The sequence below is a fragment of the Gracilinanus agilis genome, chromosome 1 (assembly GCF_016433145.1).
Source record: "Gracilinanus agilis isolate LMUSP501 chromosome 1, AgileGrace, whole genome shotgun sequence".
Classification (NCBI taxonomy): Eukaryota; Metazoa; Chordata; class Mammalia; order Didelphimorphia; family Didelphidae; genus Gracilinanus; species Gracilinanus agilis.
Genome location: NC_058130.1, coordinates 221,454,050 through 221,475,937, shown reverse-complemented (window position 1 = coordinate 221,475,937; position 21,888 = coordinate 221,454,050). Strand labels below are relative to the sequence as shown.

General features: G+C 35.5%; 1 protein-coding gene across 1 annotated transcript in view; it reads left to right on the top strand.

Moving 5' to 3' along the window:
- The window catches only part of LOC123234361 (phospholipid-transporting ATPase ABCA3-like), a 208,750-nt gene that overhangs the window by 4,286 nt on the left and 182,576 nt on the right, over positions 1 to 21,888 (top strand). Inside the window, 2 exon segments of the mRNA XM_044660271.1 lie at positions 20,640 to 20,721; positions 21,486 to 21,738. Of these exon segments, the coding sequence (XP_044516206.1) occupies positions 20,640 to 20,721; positions 21,486 to 21,738 (335 nt within the window).

Genomic DNA, 21,888 nt, shown 5'->3' with positions numbered 1-21,888 from the left:
GTTCACATGATGATAGATAAAGCACATATAGGAAAGAGATAAGACTTAAGACTTAATGGAAGTGGTAGCATTTAAATTGGGACTTTGAAGACAGGTAGATTTTTGTTAGAGTTGAGGAAGGCAATTCAGGAAGGAAAAAGAGGAGGGCAGATGAGCAAAGGCATTCAGTGGGAAGACACAAGTCTTTTTGGGGAATTATAAGTAGTTCATTTTGAAAATAAAGCTAGAAAGGTCTGCATGGAGAACCTTGAATGTCATTCTATAAAGTCAGTTATTTCTGTAGAAAATCCTTTAATCCTGTTTTATCATTTGCAAATCATGGAAAAGATGATCACTAATATGTCTTATAGCTACATAAAATATTTTCTTTAATACTTCTATGATTTTATCATTAATAAGAACTCTCCAAAAGAATGTGATTGTATGGTCTTCCCTGTCACCAAAATAACTTTCTATGTTGAGTTTCTTTTTTTTGTGACTTAATTATTTTCTACCCTTTTCCTTCTCTGTTCTCTTTAAAATGAATGTTTTGGACTCTGTAACTGTGGTAAAGCAAGCACTGTTACAGTCTTCAGATTCTTTGTGCAGCTGCCTTCAGAGCTAACTCTGGAGATCTATCTGCTTTAAGTTCTTAGAAAGTGGTATAATATAAGCAGAAGTGTTTAAAAACTTCCTGGCTTGTGATTAGCTACAAACACTCTTTTCTCTCTTTGAACTGTGACCAAGATCCCCTGCTCTCCTGTGGCCACAAGTGCTAATGTGTGCTTAGTGCTCATGTACTCCCTGAGATCATGACCCAGACTTATGACCTGGATCTATGTATGGGCAATACAACAAGATTCTTACACCCAGAGCCAGTAAAGGAACCCCTCTAATCTCCTTTTGAGCTGCTTTCCAACCACCCCACCACCACCACCATCTTGGCTGAAAGCTCAAAAAACTTTTGCTTTACTGCTGATTTAGCTGTGCCCAAAGTCTGTTGCCATTATGGGACCTGCCTTGGCATTCAGCTTTGCACTTAACTTCCATCCTGATGCACTAGATCCTTGATGCCAGCCTTTTAAGTTGTTTTGGGCAAAAAAATTATTTCACCCATATTTTTGTGGGTTATGCTGCTCCAAAATTCATGTTGAGTCATTATATCATAACTTCTTGGAGGATAATTTGGTAGAGATTAGGTGGTTCTGTCATGAGTTATTTAGAATTGTGATTGTTCATAGTGCTGATCAGAGAAAATCATTGAAAGTTGATTATCTTGATTCAAGGGGGTGGAGCCAAGATGGGGGAGTACAAGCAAGGAAAGCTCAAACCATTGTGAATCCTCTCCAACCAACCTTAAAATAAAGCCCCCATATTCAAGGATGGGAAGGCATGGAATATGATATTCTGGAAGGCAAAAGATCTAGGTTTACAACCCAAAATCACCTATTCAACAAAAATGAACATATTCTTTAAGGGGGGAAATAGTTATTAATAAAATAGATTTCCAAGCAATCCTGATGAAAAGACCCAAACTAAACAAAATTTTATATCCAAACAAAAGACCTAAGAGAAGCCTAAAAAGGTAAATAAGAAAGAGAAAATCTAAGGGATTTAGTAATGCCAAAGTATGTACTCCTGCATGGAAAGATAATACTTGTAATTCTTAATTGTTTTTTTCAGTATTAGAACATTAAAAGGAATATACATAGAGGGTATGGAAGTAAGCTGATTAGGACAATATGATATGAAAAAAAGTCAAAGGGTGAAAATGAGGATTGCACCGAGAGGAAAGGGAATATCAGTTCTAAATATATATGCATCAACTAGTACAGCCTCCAAATTTTTAAAGGAGAAATTAAATGAGCTTCAGGAGTAAATAGACAGTAAAAGTATACTAGTGCAGGACCTCAATTTCCTCCTTTCAGAGAAAAATCAACCCAAAAAATAAAGAAAAGGAAGTGAATGAAATTTTAGAAAAGTTAAAACTAATAGATCTCCAGAAAAAATTGAATGGAAATAGATAGTAATATGCCATTTTTTTCAGCAGTATGTGGCACATACACAAAAAATGACTATGTATTAGGGCATAAAAACTTCACAACAAATAAAGAAAAGCAGAAATAATGTATCATTTTCAGATCATCACACAACAAAAATTTTAATCAATGAGTCCATGAAAAACAAATAAAAAATTAATTGGAAAATAAATAATGCTAAAAAAGGAGTGAGTCAAAGAATAAATTATAGAAACAGTAATTTCATTAATGAGAATAACAATGAGGAGAAAGCATATCAAAATATATGGGATACAGCCAAAGAAATACATAGAGGAAAATTTATGTCTCTAAATGCTTTCATCAGTAAAATAGAGAAAAAGCAGATCAATGAATTGGGAAGGCAACCAAAAGAAACCTAGAAAAAAGAATAAATTTAAAATCCCTGGTTAAAGACTAAATTGGAAATCCTAAAAATAAAATGAGAAATTAATAAAATTGAAAGTAAGAGAACCATTGAACTAAGACTAGGAGTTGCTCTTATGAAAAAAAAAAAGACAAATAAAATAGAGCATTGGTTTTATTTTTTAAATGAAAGGAAAAAATCAAATAATCAGTATCAAAAATGAAAAGGGTAAACTCCCCACCAATCAAGAGGAAATTAAAGGAATCATTAGGAACTATTTTGCCCAATTATATGCCAGTAAATATGGTAATCTAAATGAAATGGATACATATTACAAAAATGTAAATTGACCAAAGTAATGAAAGAGTAAATAGAATATTTAAATAATTCCATTTGTGTAAATGGAATTAGCTCACCCTTATTCATTCTCTAGACCAGGAATAAAGTCACCCCACCCAATTTAGAATTAAGTAGGGAGGAGGGAGGTCTGTGACCCACATGTGATAGTAAGTGACAAATCAAAAACAAGTGACTGCCCCCTGGGCAGTCCAAAACAATATTGAGGCTGCCATTTGTCCACATGAAACTGGAGGTGGATGCAGGAAGTGATGAAAGCTGCTATCTTTTAAATATGATGGTAACTTCCTGTGAAGGGCTTTTGCCCTGTTGAAGTAGGTGTTGGAGGAGCTCGGGTGAGACCTCGGACAGCTTCCCTTTGAATTGTCACTGTGCCTAAGTTAGGCTGACTCTCCTTTTTCCTTTCGCATTTCTGGAGGCTCTAGCTTCAAGGAGACCTCTCCTTAGAGGAGGTTTTGAGGCTAGAAGCCTTGTTTAATTCACCTCTATGACTCCTCTGCTGGGGCCTCTGAAGCCTCCCTGCTTCAGGCCTCTGATCTGGGCCAGAGTTTCTCTCTCTCATTTTCCCTACCTTCAACCTTCCTAATTGTAAATAAACCACCATAAAAGTCATCCTGACGTGGGTCTCTTTTATTTTGGAATCAAGTAATCGATCCCTGGTGACCAAACTTTAAATACCCAATCCAACCATAATCTTTCCCATTTTCCCTTTACACGTCTTAGAAAAAGAAATTGAACAAGCCATAAGAGAATTCCCTAAGAAAAAATCCCCAGGGCCAGATGGATTCACAAGTGAATTCTATCATACATTTAAAGAGCAATACTATGTAAACTATATGGGGAAATAGGCAAAGAAGCAATCCGACCAAATTCTTTTTATGACTTATAGTACTGTTACCTAAGGAAAAGAAATGAAAGGAATTAGAATAAGCAAATGAGAAAACAAAACTTTTATTCTTTGCAAATGATATGATGGTATACATAGAGAACCCCAGATAATAAAAAAGCTAATAAAAATAATTGACAACTTTAGGAAAGCCTGCGGTATACAAAATATAAGTCACTAGCATTTCTATTTACCACCAACAAAGTTTAAGAGCAAGAGATAGAAAAGGAAATTCCATTTGAAATAACTTTATACAGAATAAAATACCTATAAAATGGCTTGCCAAAAAAAAGAGCAATTATATTAACACAATTAAAAAATACTTTTCACACAGTCAGACCTAAACAACGGGCAAAATATTAATTGCTTATATATGGGCTGAGCCAACAGTAAAATAATAATCCTATCTAAATTAATTTACCTACTCACTGCCATATCAATCAAACTACACAAAAATGATCTCCAAGAACTAGAAAAAATAACAAAATTCATCTGAAAGTCTAGAATATCAAAATATTCAAAATAATTAATGGGAAAAAAATGAAGGATGGAGGCCAGATCTCAAACTATACTACAAAGCAGCAATTCTCAAAACAATCTAGTACTGGTTAAGAAATAGAGTAGTGGATCAATGGTATAGGTTAGGAAATCAGCATAGAGTAGTTAATGTCCATAGCAACCTAGTGTTTGATAAATTCAAAGATCTAAGCTATTGAGGAAAGAACTCAGTATTTGACAAAAACTACTAGGAAAACTGGAAATCAATATGGTATAAACTAGGTTTAGCCAATATAAATTCAAAATAGATACTTGATCTAAAAACAAAGGTGGATACCATTCTCAATCCACTTATGATAATAAGTGATATGATAACTGTATTTCTCTCCACCCTGTTTTCCCTCTACTCTTCTCTCTCTCCTTTCATCTTGTCTCCTCAAGTCTTTTACTATTGACATCTGAATCTACCAATCATCTTCCCTTCTATAAGTCACCCTCTTTTCTCCTTCCCTTTTTACTTCCCCTCCATTGTAATAGCTCTTTTGAGCCTTTTCTGTGAGAGAATTCACCCTACTCAATGTCTACTTTCCCTCTTCTCTTAGTGTAGTCCTCTCTCTCATCTCTTAAATTTGTTTTTTTAAAATATCCCATTGTAGTTAAAACACACCTATGACCTCTCTCTATATATAAATATGTATATACATACATATATATTCCTTCAAATTGCCCTAATATTGATAAAGTTCATAGATGTTATCAATATTACCTTCTTATATAAGAATATGCATATAAATAAGTTAAGTGAACACAAAATAGTATACCTGTCAGATCTCTGGGAAAGGAAAGATTTTAAAATCAAGCAAGAGTTAGAGAAAATTACAAAATGTAAATTAAATTGTTTTGATTATATTAAGCTAAAAAGCTTTTGTGCAAACAAAAACAATGTAGTCAAAATCAGAAGGGAAACAACAAATTGGGAAAAAATCTTTATAACAAAAAACTCTGACAGGGGTCTAATTACTCAAATATACAAGGAGTTAAATCAAATTATATAAAAAATCAAGCCATTCCCCAGTTGATAAATGGGCAAGAGACATGAATAGGCAATTTTCAGGTAAAGAAATCAAAAGTATCAATAAGCACATGAGAAAGTGTTCTAAATCTCTAATAATTAGAGAAATGCAAATCAAAACAACTCTGAGGTATCACCTCACACCTAGAAGATTGGCTAAAATGAAAGAAGGGGAGAGTAATGAATGCTGGAGGGGATGTGGCCAAATTGGGACATTAATGCATTGCTGGTGGAGTTGTGAACTGATCCAAACATTCTGGCTGGCAATTTGGAGCTATGCTCAAAGGGCTATAAAAGAATGCCTGCCCTTTGATCCAGCCATACCATTGTTGGGTTTGTACCCAAAAGAGATCATAAACAAACAGACTTGTACGAAAATATTTATAGCTGTGCTTTTTGTGGTGGCAAAGAACTGGAAAATGAGGGTATGTCCTTCAGTTGGGGAATGGCTGAACAAACTGTGGTATATGCTGGTGATGGAATACTATTGTGCTCAAAGGAAAAATAAACTGGAGGAGTTCCAAGTGAACTGGAAAGACCTCCAGGAACTTTGATGCAGAGTGAAAGGAGCAGAGCCAGAAGAACATTGTACACAGAGACTGATATACTATGGTAAAATCGAATGTAATGGACTTCTATACCAGCAGAAAGCAATGACACAGGACAGTTCTGAGAGACTTATGGTAAAGAACGCTACCCACATTCAGAGGAAGGACAGCAGGAGAGGAAACATATAAGAAAAACAACTGCTTGAACACATGGGTTGAGGTGGACATGATTGGGGATGTAGACTCGAAACTACCACACCAATGCAACTAATAACAATTTGGAAATAGGTCTTGATCAATGACACATGTTAAAACCAGGGGAAATGTGCATTGGCCATGGGTGGGGGGAAAGCAGGGGGTGAAGGGGAAAGTAGCATGAATCATGTAACCATGTTAAAAATTAATATTAATAAATGTATAAAAAATAAGAAAATAATTTAAAAAAAAGAATATGCACAGTTAAACCTTATTGAATCCCTCATTTTCTCTTTCCTATTTACCTTTTTATGCTTCTTTTGAGTCTTCTGCTTCAATGTTAAACTTTCTATGCAGTTCTAATCTTTTCACTAGAAATTCTTAAACCATTTTTTCCTTGAAGGATAATACTGACTTTCACTGAATAGATGATTCTTGGTTGTAGTCCTAGTTCCTTTGCTTTCAAGAATATCATATTCTAAGCCCTGCAGTCCTTTAAAGTGGAAGCTGCTACATCCTGTGTCATTCTGATTGAGGCTCCATGATATTTGAATTGTTTCTATCTGTTTAAAGTATTTTTTCTTTGATCTGGAAGCTCTGGAACTTGGCTGTAATATTTCTTAAATTTTTACTTTGGGATCTCTTTCAGGAGATGATCAGTCCATATCAGAGATTGATCAGGAGGAAATCTGTCAGTTCTTTTAATTTCTCTTACCCTCTGATTCTAGGATTTGGGGGATACTTTTCCTTGATAATTTCTTGAAATATGATGTCCAGGTTCTTTTTTGTTGTTGTTGTTCTTGGTTTTTAGGCAGTTCATTATTTCTTAAAGGATCTATCTGTGATCTGTTTTCCATGTCAGTTGTTTTTCCAATAAGAAATTTCATTTTCATCTAATTTTTCATTCTTTTGTTGTTTTTTTCTTGAAGCCTCATGGTGTCATTAGTTTCCACTTGCCTAATTCAAATGTTTAAGGAATTATTTTCTTGAGTGATCTTATGTATCTCCTTTCTCACTAGACCAGTTTTACTTTTTATGAAGTGTTTTCCTTGGCATTTTTTAGATGTCTTTTCCCATTTTTTGTGTTTCCTTTACCAAGCTGTGTATTCTTTTTTCATGGTTTTTCTGTATTACTCTCAGTTTTTTGATCTCTTATTTTATTTTAAAAATCCTTTTTGCCCTATTCCATGAGATCTTTTGAGACCCGAGACCAATATAATTTTTTTTGATGCTTCACATGTAGTTGTTTTGCTAATGTTGTCTGTCTTCTTCTATGTTTGCATCTTGAACTTTCCTGTCACCACAGAAACTATCTAGGGTTAGGTGCTTCTTTTGTTTTTTTGTCCATTTTTACTACTTTATTTTATAATTTTTTTACTGTGTAGTAAAGTTAGAACTCCTCTGGATCAGAAAGAGAGCTATCTGACACTTCTTGTGCCAAGGCTTGGGAATTTCTACAGGTTTGCATTAGGCCTTGGGAATCTGCTGCTGGCTTATACTAGTATGTGATCTCACTGCTAACTTGCACTGTTGGTTAGCCTTGCTGATACCTTGTCCTGGTGGGAGACCTCACTGCAGGCTTGTGTTGAGACAGAGCCTCACTGCTGGACAGCTCCAGGAGCAGAACCTCACTACTGGCTACTGTAAGAGTTGGAGCTTTGCTGTTACCTATCAGCAGGGTGGAGCTTTCCTTGCAGGAGGCTTGTGCCAGGTTGGCCTACTCATACTTAGTTCCTTTCCTACCCCAGTAAGATTGACTTCTTGTACTGGTCCTCTAGACTGCTCTCATCTGGTAAGCTGATTCTCTTCTCCAGAATGTGGTAAGAGATTTATTTATGGTTTTATGGAGGAGAATTTGGGAGAACTTAGGACATTTCTGGCCTTACTCTGCCATTATGACACCAGATGTCTATCATTCTTTTTCATGAAATTGTTTCTATGATTTATTCTTTGACCCACTCATTCTTTAATTTTCCAGTTTATTTTTCATCTGTGTCTCCATATCTTTTTTAAAATATAATTTTATTGCATTATAGTCTGAAAAGGGTACATTTAATATTTTGCTTTTCTGCATTTGGTCATAAAAGTTTTTATGCCCTACTACATTAACAATTTTTGGAAAGGTGCCATGTACAACTGAGAAAAATGTGTACTCCTTTCTATTCCTATTCAGTTTTTTCCAGAGCTCACTTCTTTGAGATGCTATTCATTTCTCTGTCTTCTTTATTATTTATTTTATGGTTAGATTTCTCTATTTCTGAGAAAAAGTTTCCTCACTATTATAGTTTTACTATTTCTTCCTATAATTGATTTAACTTAACTTTTCCTTTAAGAATTTGTGTGCTATGCTATTTGGTCCATATTAGTATTGATATTACTTTATTGTCATTGATACTTTTTAGCAAAATGTATTTTCTATGCTTATCCCTTTTAATTCTGTTTTTTCTTTTGCTTTGTTGGAGAGCAGGATTTTTTTTATCCTTTATCTTTTTCACTTCAGCCAAAGCTCCTCTAGCTTCTTATTTTAACTCTCTATATTTCTATTTCAAGTGTGTTTCTTGTAAATGGCTGTTATAATTTAAAATTTATCTTTGAGACTTATATTAAATTTATAATTATTTGGGAAAAAAGAGAGAAAGAAAACTATTACCAGATTTCTAAGTACCAGTTTCCAGGCCACTCTGCTTCTTCAGGTCCTGGATCACCTCTTGGCCCTGCCACATGGTTGGGCCCAGTAATTAAGGCCAGAAAGAGAGAACTTGTGTTCATGAAGGGACCTGAGCAAAAAGGACCCTAAGTTCCCACTCACCCCAGCTTTTATAAGGCCAATGACATTACATCTACTTGGCTTTCTGATTGGGCAGTCTGGATCATGTATTTTGATGTTCAGACGTGTAACCACACCAGTTGCCACATCATGACTTCTGCTAACCCTTTCAGGAAGTCAGGGCTTTTCAGTTGGCTATATTGTCTACCCCTCACAACACTTGGCATTCTTTCTTAATGTGCATGTGCCAGCAAATGGATTTATATATATTTTTATGTTAATTTTACACACAGCATATTGTTGACTTTCTAGTACATTCTGCTATCTGCTTCCATTTTATGGGTGAGTCTTCCCATTCACATTCATAGTTATGATTACTAATTTCATTTCCCTCTACTCCTGTTTTCATCTATTATCCATCTCTCTTTTTTATCATTATCTAGGGTATATTTTGCTTCTGACTACCACCTTCTTTTATCCACCCCTCCTTTTTATCACCTTTCCCCACTCCCATTCTCTTATTACCCTTTCCTTCTTATTTTCCTGTCAAGTAAAATAGAATTCTATTACCAGTTGAATATATTTCCTCTTTGAACTAATTTAGGTCTGAATGAGGTTCATCTATTTCCCCCACCAATCAGTTCCCTTCCACTATAAAAGCTTTTCCTTGTACACATCTTTTTATGAGATAATTTTCTCTATTCTTCTATTCCTTTCCCCATTTCCCATGGGCATTCCTCTTTCTTTCCTATCTATTTTTTTACATTATCCAAATATAACAAATGATTTCTATACCTTCCTTTGGTTAGATTCTTCTACCTGCCTTCATAATATTAAAGTTCTTACAAGATATATGTATCATCTTTCCATATAGAAACACAAATGTGTAACCTTATCAAATTCCATATGATTTTTCTTTGATGTTTACTTTTTATGTTTCTCTTGAGTCTTATATTTGAATATTGAATTCTCTATTCAACTCTGGATTTTTCCATTAGGAAAGCTTGAATGCCCTCTACTTCTACTTCATGATCTTTTTTTTTCTCTCAAAGGATTATACTGTTTTGCTGGATCAGTTATTCTTCATTGTAACCCCATATCTTTTACCTTCTGGAATTCCATATTCTAAGCTTTTCATGTGGTAGCTCCTAAATCAGTCTTTTTTGATCCTGATTGTGGCTCTGTGGTATTTGAATTATTTATTTTCAATTGCTTGTAGTATTTTCTCTTTGCCTTAGAAGGTCTGGAATTTGGCTATAACATACCTGGGAGTTCTCCCATTTTGGTATATCTTTGGTGATAGATTCTTTCAATTATTATTTTACCTTCTGGTTCTAGGATATCAGGGTAGCTTTCCTTGGCAATTTCTTGAACTATGATGTTTAGGCTCTTTCTTGGATTATGACTTTCAGGTAATCTTAATTCTTAAATGATTTCTCCTCAATCTGTTTTCTATGTCAGTTGTTTTTTCTATGAGATATTTCTCATTTTCTTCTATTTTTTTCCTTTTGACTTAGTTTATAGGGTTTTTGTGGGGTTATTAGTTTCCACATGCCCAAATCTAATTTATAGGGAATTATTTTCTTTGAACTTTCATACCCCTTTTTCCAAAAAGCCAATTTTGCTTTTTGAACAGTTATTTTCTTCAGCATTTTGTGCCTCTTTTACAAAGCTGCCTTTTCATACATTTCTCCTTTGCTTTCATTTCGATGCCTAATTTTTTCTCTACCACTCTTATTTGATTTTGAAAATTATGTTTTAGCTATTCTAAGAATTCTTGGGTTCGTGTCTAATTAAAAAAATTTTTCCCTTGAGGCTTTCCCTTTAGCTGTTTTGACTTCATTGTCTTCCTCTGAGTTTATAGCATAATCCTCTCTATCATCATAATAGCTATTTGTGGTCATGTTCTTTTTGTTTTTGATGTTTGCTCATTTTCCCATCATATTTCTTGATTTAGAACTTTATGTTATTGTTGGGTTCTATTATTTGGGAGGGGAGAGAATGGGCTATTGTCTTAAGCTTCAGACTTTTTCATACTATTGTTTTCAGAGCTAGATCTGGGGGCTTTGAAGTTTTCAGCACTCCCAAGTTGATGTGATGTGGGGAGAGATATAGTCACTGCTCTTTTGGCCTACACTCTGGTCTCTACCTAGGAAGGGCCCCTAATACCTTGCAATTACAATTAATATTGGCCCTCAGGGCCTCTCTCTTCCCTTGGGACCAGGAAATGATACTGTTCCTCAGGGTTCCTGATCTCTTGGGACCAGAAACACTTCCTTTCAGGACTTCCACTCCATCTTGACTGAAAGTGCTCCTCTCAGCCCTTGAACTATGACCCAAAAGTGGGTATAAGAAGTAGAGGTACTAAACAGGGTCTGGTGCTACATCCAGTGCTAGCACAGAGCTACCCTGTAATCTCCTTCTGGCCATTAAAGTATCCTTACCATCTCTGGCTTGAGAGCTCCCAAAGGTACTACTGCTTCTATCACTACCAGTTAGTTCCACCACTGGTGTTTGTTCATATGTTAGCCAGGTCCTTCCCTATGTCACAGATCTCTCTTTCAGATATTCTGTGTTGTCCTGGGCTGAAAGAGTATCTCACTTTATTGGCTCTTCCACTCTAGAATTTGATTTGAGGCATTATTTTGAAGTTGTTTAGAAGGGAATATCTGGAGAGCTCAGCTGAGTGCTTTTTCTACTCTGTCACCTTGGCTCTGTCCATAGAAATCATATTCATTTTGTTATTAGGTATTCCTGGAGTTTATAGTCAGTGGAGATTTTTAATGACTTCATTGTCAACTCTTCCTTCTTCAGATTTTAGTAATTTCTTGATTTCATCTTTTTTTATCTTAGGTCATATATGTTGTTTTTGTTATTTACTTATATAGGGCATGTTTCAAGTTACAGAATACTTTCACAAATTATATCATTGTGGATTAAATATATGAAGAGATTGAGGCTTAGATAATATGCATTATCTATGTCACAGCAAGGGCAGAGATAACCATGTTGCCATTCAAATTGGGAATTGTAGAATCAATGTCCTTTTTTATTACTGTTCCTTTAAGTAGCAGCTATATGTGAAGTGAATTTGACTGCTACTATATATCTTGTGTTCTGAGGATTAAAAAAAAATTGGACTTGTATTAATTCGTGTATGGGGAACTTCCAGTATGGAAACACATTCCATCAATGCAAATTAGCAACTCTTATGTAACTTATAGTTGTAAAGAGTTAAGTATAACTTGAAAAGAAGAAATGATGTATTTATGTTCATACAGCTAGTATATGTGAAAGGAAGTTACTTTCTGAGTCTACAGCTGACAGTCTATCAACTCTGCTATTTTTTTCTTTTTTTCTTTTTAACTCTTACCTTTTGTCTTAGAATCAATACTGTGTATTGGTTCCAAGGTAGAAGAGTGGTAAGGGCAAGGCAGTGGGGGTTAAGTGCCATGCCCAGGGTCACAAAGCTAAGAAGTATCTGAGGCCAGTTTTGAACCTGGGACCTCCCATCTCTAAGCCTGGCTCTCAATTCACTGAGCCACCCAGCTGCCCCCTGCTGCTTCTTTTTTAAGGAAAATGGTTAACTATAAAAAATTAATTATAAAGCTTAATACATGCTAGAATCAATGACCACTCTTACATTTTTTGATTTTTGATTGACTGGCCTACATCCCTAAGGATATATATATAGAAGTCAGAAGTTTTTTGTGAGAAGTATGGTAGAAGAGTATGGTATGGGAGAGCCTAGAGAGCTCAGTTTTTATTAAAGTTTGTTTCAAAGAAGAAATGGCAGAAGAATCCTGCAGTTTATCAAACACAAGGTTGCTAAGGTCATTTACCCCTGTATATTGTGTATTTAATCTATTTCATTGATCTGCCATTCTATTTCTTAGCTAGTACCAGACTATTTTGATGATTACTGCTTTATAGTACAGTCTGAGTTCTGGTACTGCTAGGCCACCTTCCTTCACATTTTTCTTCATTAGTTCCCTTGTGTTTTGCTTTTAATCACCATCCTTTACTGCCCACTCTTTTCTATTACTTCCCATCTTATTTCTTTCCTACTTCTCCATAGGGTAAGATAAGTTTCTGTACCCAATGAGTATGGTTGTTATTCCCTTTCTGAACCAATTATAGTGAGAGTAAAGTTTAAGCTTTGCCCATCATCACCCTCATCCTCCCCTCCACTGTCATAGTTTTTCCATGCCTCTTTAGGTGAGGGACCATTACCCCATTTTCTCTCTCTCTTTCCTTTTCTCTCAGTAGAATCTTCTTTTTCACCTCTTGATTTTTTCTTTGCATATTCTGTCATCCTAATTGACTTACTCTTGCATCCTCACTCTATGTATATTCCTAACTGCTCTGATAATGATAAAAGTTTTAAGAATTACAAATATCTTTCCATGTGGAAATATAAACAGTTTGACCTTATTTAATCCCTTAAATTTTCTCATTTACCATTTTATGTTTTTCTTGAGGCTTGTATTTGAACATAAGATTTTCTGTTTAGACCTGCATATTTTCATCAGTAATGCTTGAAAATCTCTTTTATTTAGTGACTATTTTTCCCCCTGAAAGAATTTTGCTGAGTAGGTCACTGTAGGTTGTAAACCTAGTTTATTTGCCTTTTGTAATATCATATTCCAAGCCTTCCAATCCTTTAATGTAGAAGTTGCTAAATCTTGTGTAATCCTGATGGTGGCTTCATGAGATTTGAACTGTTTCTTTCTGGCCGCTTGCAACATTTTCTTCTTGGGTTGGGAGCACTTAAATTTGGCTGCAATGTTCCTGGGAGTTGTCATTTGGGGATTCATTTCAGGTGATTGGTGAATTCTTTCAATTTCTATTTTGCCCTCTGGTTCTAAAATATCAGCAGTTTTTCTTTGATAATTTTCTTAAGTGGGAGGACTAGGAATTGATTTCATTGGATCTGTTCTAGATTTCATGTTCTGATAGATATATTCATCCTCACTATTTCTTTTATTATCAGGTTTTCCAGTTTCAGTATCTAAAGCACTGAATTCACAATATGTTCCTGATTCCCTTTTGATAATCTTTAATTCACAATAGGATTCTCTTCTGTTAATTATTAGAGAAACCCACATGAAACAAGATATTTTACTTTTTCTAAGAGTTTGAAGAAGAATCGATTTGCTGACCTTTTCAGTTTCTTACATTAAAATTGAGTTTTCCAGGCAAAATTTCATATTAAAAAACAGACCAAAATGTTATTTCTTTCAGTACCAAAAGAATTTCAGTTATAAAACATTTTCTATAAAATTCCTCTAAAATTTCTGTTTCTCCTATCTTTTTTATAAAATTTTTCTGTAAGCAATTTTTATAACATTTCTATATTATCATGCATTCAAACTTAACTTTTAAAACCATATTTCTATATTTCTATGACCCAATTTCATTTCTAATCTTGTTTCAAAAAATTTTATTTCTAATATTATTTTTCAAAACTATTTTTAAAATATATATATTTTCAAAACTATATGTTATCGGGGGCAGCTGGGTAGCTCAGTGGATTGAGAGCCAGGCCTAGAGACGGGAGGTCCTAGGTTCAAATCTGGCCTCAGACACTTCCCAGCTATGTGGCCCTGGGCAAGTCACTTGACCCCCATTGCCTACCCTTACCAGTCTTCTGCCTTGGAGCCAATATTGTATTGACTCCAAGACAGAAGGTAAGGTTTTAATAAAAAACAAAAAAAAAAAACCAACTATATGTTCTCTCTCCTCTTAGGGATTATATAGTTGTGTCATAAACTTAAACCAAAATATGAATAGTCCCATGTGCAATAACTAGATAAAACATATCTAAAAAATTTCCTTTCCATTCAAACTTCTTATTGTGCACTCTTATCTTTCATATTTTCTTATCTATATCTTCCTTATCTCATTTGCTTAAAAGAAAAGCACTTTCAAACTAATGTGAAATTCTCATTCAGTACTTCTCATATTTTCCTCTATTGACTCTCATCTCTAATTCCACTCAGATTCCAAGTTATCTACATGTATACCCAAACAAATTTCAGTTTATAATTTCCTTCTTGAATTTCTTAGAATCCCAAATATTCCTGATTAGCTTTTAGAAGTAAGAAGACTTTCCCTCCTCTTGTTAAGCTGTCAAGAATAACTAAACATTATTATAAATATCCAATTTATAACAAATTTATAAACTCAATTTGTGTAACAAGCAACTAAATTATATGTAAAGACTCAAATAAAATATATATATTAGAAGAAGACCACCATATCCCTTTTGAATCATATTAATAAGTAATGCATTCTTGATCTCCTAATGTTATAATGGAAAGTACTTAAGTGATCCTAGGAACCACCCCTGCCCATTTTATAGTGATTGGGATTGCCTTGTACACCGTAATGATCTCTGGCATGAATTGGCAGGTGAGCTTGGTGATAGCATTTTTAGAAAGAAAAGGTTTGCCTTTTGTACTGATCCAGAACCCCTGAAATCTGGTTTGCAGTTTACGTCTTTGTCTTCTTTATCTTCATGGATGTCTTCATAGGTGATGATTGGCTATATGCTTTCAACATCTCCAGCATCAGTGTCCCCAGCAGCACCTCCAGCAACTTGAAGTGTCAGTGTGCAAGCAGGAACTTTCTTCAGCCGCTAATTTTGGAGCTGAATCAGTTCTTTTTCTCATAATGGCAATAAATTTAGCTGCCTGAACACTTAGAATAGACAAAAGAGAGGCTGACCCCAAAAACCACTGCATTTCCTGAAGCCCCAGACCATGGTAGTTCCTGTTAACCCCCTTTCTCTGACTCAGGATTTCCAAGGGGAAGCAGTGAAATTTTTACAGGTTTTTATAGTCATGTAAGAATTCCCCAAAATAGATGAAGATCAAGTGGGATTAAAGGTGACAGTGATGTTTTACATTTCCCAGTTTTCTAACAAGTCTCTGGTCTAAGGAAGTCTGCATTTGGTGGTGTAGCAGCAAAAGTAACTGAGCATTAGGGAAATGCAACCCCTGAGCAGGGAGAAGTCTTTCACAACAGAAGCTGGAGTGAGCACAGTTAAACACACTCTCCAAAAGTTGAAACTCTAGGATGAGTAGCCAGTTGACCCTGGTACAGAATGTGCCTCTCTTGGTCCTGGATACTGACTGGTCCTGCTAAGGTTCCTTAGGGAAAAGTCCTTTTTCTTGGTGCCTGGGATGTTTTGTGTCCCTGTTAAGAGAATTCCTGAATCAAAGGGAGCAATTTCATGGCTAGGGGAAGCCAGAAACAAATCATCTTTGCTCTAGAGTTGGTAAGTCCTTCAACAGAAATCTTGTGGAGAGTTAATGAGACTTTAAAAACTGATAATTTAATCAGGTAGATGCAATGAATATTGTGGTTCAGGTTTGATAAGGGTAGATTAGAATGCAATACACTAATCAGTACTGAAAAATAAGTGGCATAACAAGGAAATCACAGTCACAGTAATAAATGGGCTTACTGTCAGGGCAAGTAGACCTACAAAGGCACAGATGGTGATTTTCCTCCTTTGGTAACAATAGAGAGTTCACCCAAACTTCTCTAGGTAAGAATTCTAGGATTGAGAGGCTTTTATCCTGGTCTACCAGTGCAACAAACAAATTCTCACTATAACATTTACTTACTACATCAACAAATTTTCATCAAGCAATTTAATAATAATAATAATAATAATAATAATAATAATAATATTGTGTGGCATAACAATTATCAATTTACATAATAGATATATGACGATGATGTTCCAGTATCAGTAAAGTAAGAACATTTACACCAAATAACATTAGGTAAAAGAGAGTCTTATCAGAGATCATGCACTCATTCTCTACTTCTTTCCTCACACTGTCAGGCTAAAACAACTTTCCTAATTTAATTCCAGTTTTTAGCCTGAGTCTCAAACGATGTTGCTTGTTTTTGTTACCAAAATTGTTCCTTTCAATATCTCTCTTTTTCTTATAACAGTATTGAGCATTATGTCCTCATATTTTACAATAATAACAACATTCTTTCAATCTTATTCTATGATCTTAAAGTATTTGTTGGACAGACGCTAAAACTGCTTTACTTTTTTGACCCGACCTCAGGATCACTTCCTTATTTTTCTCTTCCTAAGCAATAGTCTCCTCATACCATCCTGGTTAGTATATCAGAAAAGAACTCCTAGATATCTAGGAATTACTGATTTACAAAGGCATCATTAGTTATTCTATCATTTCTCTGGTTTATGTGGTCTAATCCATCATCAGATCTTATAGGGGTCTTATCTTAACTTACCAGAATTCTCTGGTTTATTTGAGAAAACTTCATTCCTCTAAGTTACCTCTAATGTTTTTCATATCTCTTACAATATTAGAGTCCTGAAAGGGTGCTTCTTTGTTATTGGTTTTAAGTTTCCTGGAAAGGAAAAGCAAGGGCAGATACCTTCTCCTCATTCTTTCCCTTATCTTAATTCTCCTTCAGCTCAGGGAGAGCAAAAGGGGCAATTATTATTCTTTCTCTGGTTGCTTTCTTTAAAAATCATAGTGGGGGTGGGGAGGGGAAGGGTAGCTAGGTAGCTCAGTGTATTGAGAGTCAGGCCCTGAGACGGGAGGTCCTGGGTTCAAATATGGCCTCAGACACTTCCTAGCTGTGTGACCCTGGGCAAGTCACTTGACTCCCATTGCCTAGCCCTTACCACTCTTCTGCCTTGGAACCAATACACAGTATTGATTTCAAGATGGAAGGTAAGGGTTTTTTATTTTTTAAAAATCATAGTAGGTAATTATTTCACAATAAATCAAATGTTTTATTTTAACTATTAAAACAAACACTGAAGCTGATTTTAGTTTCCTATTCTGCTCTCTGCTCTGCTCTAAGCAGGGTTCCTGTTTTGTTTTGTTTTTAATCATTCTTTGGCTGGCTCTCCCTCAGCCTCAAAGTAAGAAGGATTTGCTATAGGGGATCCTTGCAAAGGAACATTTAATATTGGATAGATTCTGGTTTCCTTTTGCTTGCCTTTTTGCTCAGCTAAATTTTTCCAGTATCCAAATACTCAAATTGTTCCCATCTTTCTTGTTTCTCTAAAAAGATTTGTATTTTATTCATAGCATAAGAATTTAGAATTCCAAATTTAGGCCAGAAGTTCTTAAGTGCTTTACACCAATTAAAACACTATTCAATAGTTTTATCTCTTGTCTTTTTCTTTGTCTATAGGCAGATCTCCATTATCCCAAACATTTAAAAATTTGTCTAGGGGAAAAGTCTCTTCTGGAAAGTCTAAAACCCATTTTAAAAAGATGTCTCTTTTTGTCAGGGCTGCAGAACCTGTCAAAGAGGAATGCTTAACCTATTGGACAGACTAGACCTCTATGCACCGTCCAATTTTACCATGCTCTGTGGGGGTCTTGAACATGCACTCCAAGCCAGCTTAGTGAACTGCATAGAAATATCCAGCAAAGAGTTAAGTCTTAGAGCTCTTATGCAAAGCTTTGGCTTTAGTGGGAGAAATCTCCCGAGATGAGGCACACCTCTACACACACACACACACACACACACACACACACACACACACACACATATTTTTTCCCTTTTGTGAGTAAGAACAACCTGCTTATAATTGGATGAATTTCTTGAAAGAAGAATCAAGCTAGGTTGACCACTCCTAGTTACTATTCTCAACTTTATGACCCACCTATCCCCAATACTCTTTGCCCAGGTACAGGTCTAAAATAAAAGCAAAACAAAAACCTCCAAGTTATCTACCTAGTGCTGGTTGCCCCAAATGTGAAAGTAAATCTCAAAACAGCCTTAACTTCAAACTAGAAGAATAGATCACCTTAAACAAATAACTTGCAAACCTAGACAGATACCCCAAACTATTATTATTTCACTAGCTGCCTATCATAAATTTCACATATAACTTAACAAAGGAAAAAGCAGAAGTCTAACTTTCCTGCTATAAGAAAAAGGTCTGGGTGTTTTTCCAAACTGCAGTTTTTGGAAAAACAAACCCGAAGAATTCTTGACTTAGCTGCTTGGATGATGTAGTTTGGGACTTAAGAAAAGGGTTTATCTCTCTGCAAGTCACTCCCTCTCAAGAAGGGAAACAGGGACAAAAATCCCAAGGGTACCCTTATAAAGTTTCCCTTCCTGGAGGAGAAACCCCTGAAATGATAAGACCACTTATTCAGAGTCCCACCTGGGTTGCCAAAAACTGTTGTAAAATTTTCTTAAGAATAATCATTTTGGATAAATAAAGTCAAATTCTCCAAGTCAGTTAATTATTTAGGTTTATTAGAAGAGGGGCAAGTCAGACCCTTATAAATACCAGGCAATCCAGAGCACTGGAAGAGACCTTCTTTTATAACCTTAAAGTAACAGCCAAATTTTCCATAAAAATACAAAGAAGAGTATAAGAATAGTCATACCCTTCAAAGGATGATGACACCCAGCAACACTGCTCATTGGCTAGTTCAAGTAGGAAGCAACCCATATGAGTCCATAGTACCCCTTATTTAGTGAGAGAGATCTTTTGACCATTACCTAAGAGTCACTTTATGGTTATGGGGGAAGGGGGAGAAGGATCTCTAGGCCCATTCCAGTAAGGAAGGGTAGTGATGAATAACACCATATCTGGTTATGAAACTTAAGGTCAAAGCCACTGACAGTCACAAGGAAGGGTGTATGATACAATGAAGGATTGGGGACTGACTCTAAGACCTAAATTAAAGCAGTTTTAAAGCTCAACTAAAATATAGATGAAAAAGCCTTATAAAATCATGACTTATACTAATTATCTTATAATTATGATTATCTTAAAACTATCACTATTATTAAAATCTAATCACGTATAAGAGTATAGAGGTATTTTCTCACTCACAGTAGAAGGGACACTCTTAAACTTCAGTTTTTCTTTGCTGCTACCCTCAGTTCTACTTCTGGGTTCCTGCAAGTTTCAGTTCTTGCAAGGTAGTGTGATGGCTTATGGGCTGAGAGCTTTGAAAGCCACCTCCCACTGCTGATTCAGTCTCCTGGAGGGCCTGCTGATGACTTATAGGGCTCAGAGTACCATGGGCTGTCTTGTACTGAAGCTCAGGGCCTCACATCAAGTCTGGGCAGTGTCTCTAGGTCTCATTCTGGGCTTACACAAACCAGGCACACTGTAGATTGCCTTGTGCTAGGGCTTGGGGCCTTACTGCAGGTTTTTACTAGGTCTTAGAACTACAGTGGGTAGATATGGAGTATTCTGCTGTATGCAGGGTTACAGGGTCTGGATGTTAGCTTGGGCCCAGGTTCATAACCTGGAGCAGTAGTTGTGTGATGGGGATGAGGAGCTTGCTTCCAACTGTGTATATTTGCTGCTAGCTATACTCCCCTCTCACCCCAGTGAAACACACCTTTTCTGCCTTCCTTCCAAGTTGTTTTCTGTAGGAAAGTTGCTTCACTCCATCCCCTTCTTGGTTCTGTTGCTCCAGTATTCATTTTGAAGCATTAATTTAGGGTTGATTAAAGAGGATTCTCAGTGTTCAAGCTGCATGTTCTTCTATTCTACCATCTTGGTTCCGCCCCCTGGCCAACACTTTGGCAGCTAGTTTTAACTTGACTCTGATTTGATAAGGGACAGATTATGGTGTGGTGTTACTAGAAAATTTCCTGAATCCAAGTTTCCAGAAAATATAAATTTGTTCCTTGGCTCTTATGGAGACATGAATTTATGATGGAGATTCCATGAGAAAGACCCAGGTTTCACCCTGAAAGATTTTGTAAAAGATACTTTAAAAAAGGGAAAAAACCTAGTTATGGACACAAAATAAAGACTTTTTTATTAAACATAGTAATGTTCTCTCTGTTAACTTTGAGAGTTGGTTAAAGAAACAAAAATTAAGAGATTAAAAGATTTGGAAACTAGTTAGATATTCTAAATTTCTCTTTTTATATCTGACCTAGTAATGAACTTTTCACCATGGGAAGATTCAAGTTGTTGCTTAAGCAGCTTTCACTGCTTCTCTGGAAAAATTACATTATAAAGGTAGGTATAGAAAATCTGCTTGGATTTTTTTCCCAAGGGAAAATTCTTAGTTTCTACGTTTTCTTTTTATCAGTGCTAGGACTCTGTGTGGCTACAGGTTATGTTTATTGGAACAGATAAAATCAGGAATGCACTCAGGTAATAAGTTTTGACTAGACATGGCCAGTAACCATGTTAATAGTCAGGAGTCCAGAAATGTATGTGGTTTAAGGTCTGGGTGGTGTAAATCAAAAGAACAGGAAATATCAGAAAACTGGGGAAAAATAAGTCAGATACCATATACCAATATTTGTAGTCAATCACATATAACAATTGTTAGAGCAAACATAGAATCAACCACAATATACATAGATAAAAATCAATAGGACACACATACACAAAAGAGTAAGATGAGATAGATGATCAAAGATATGGCAAACAAGAACTCTGCATAGCCACAATAATCCAACTGTCTAGGCAAAATAGGCAGGAGAATAAATGTAAGATACTGACTCTAAAACCTGAGATCAGGGAGTATTCATATGCTTCCTGTTGAACAGGAGACAGTTCCCAGTGGTGCTTAATCCAATGCCTTTAGATGGAAGTAAGTGAGTGAAGAACAAGTTAGAAGAACAGGTAGAGAGAGTGTTCTTGAATGGCAGATTTTCATACTTTTCAGATCACAAAACATTGAATATAGTGGTTTGAGGATAAAAGAAAAAGAATTCTAAATGTAAGAGAATTGACTATGTTCACTCTATGTGTATTTTCAATTTCTCTACCAGAAGCGGATGTGGATAATTACACTTCTAGAAATCATCCTGGAATTGCTGTTTGCCATTCTTCTTTTGATGTATCGCAAGTATATTCCTACAGAGCATGTGGATTCTGTCACATACGATATTCAACAAATTGAAACCCTACCTTCATTTTTTCAAACTCCCACACCATGGGAGCTGATTTATGTGCCATCCAATAGTGATGTGGTGAAGAATATCACTAAAAGAGCACAGGAGACTTTAGGCAACAATATTAAAGGTTAGGAAATTTGAAGAGAAGGGTTTCCTATAAAATATATTATTAAATTAATTTGAAGATCACATTCTTGTTTGTTGTGACTTATACTCACTCCTGTAAGTATGGGCACTCTAGAAAGAAAACTCCAGTTATCTTATTTATATATATAAA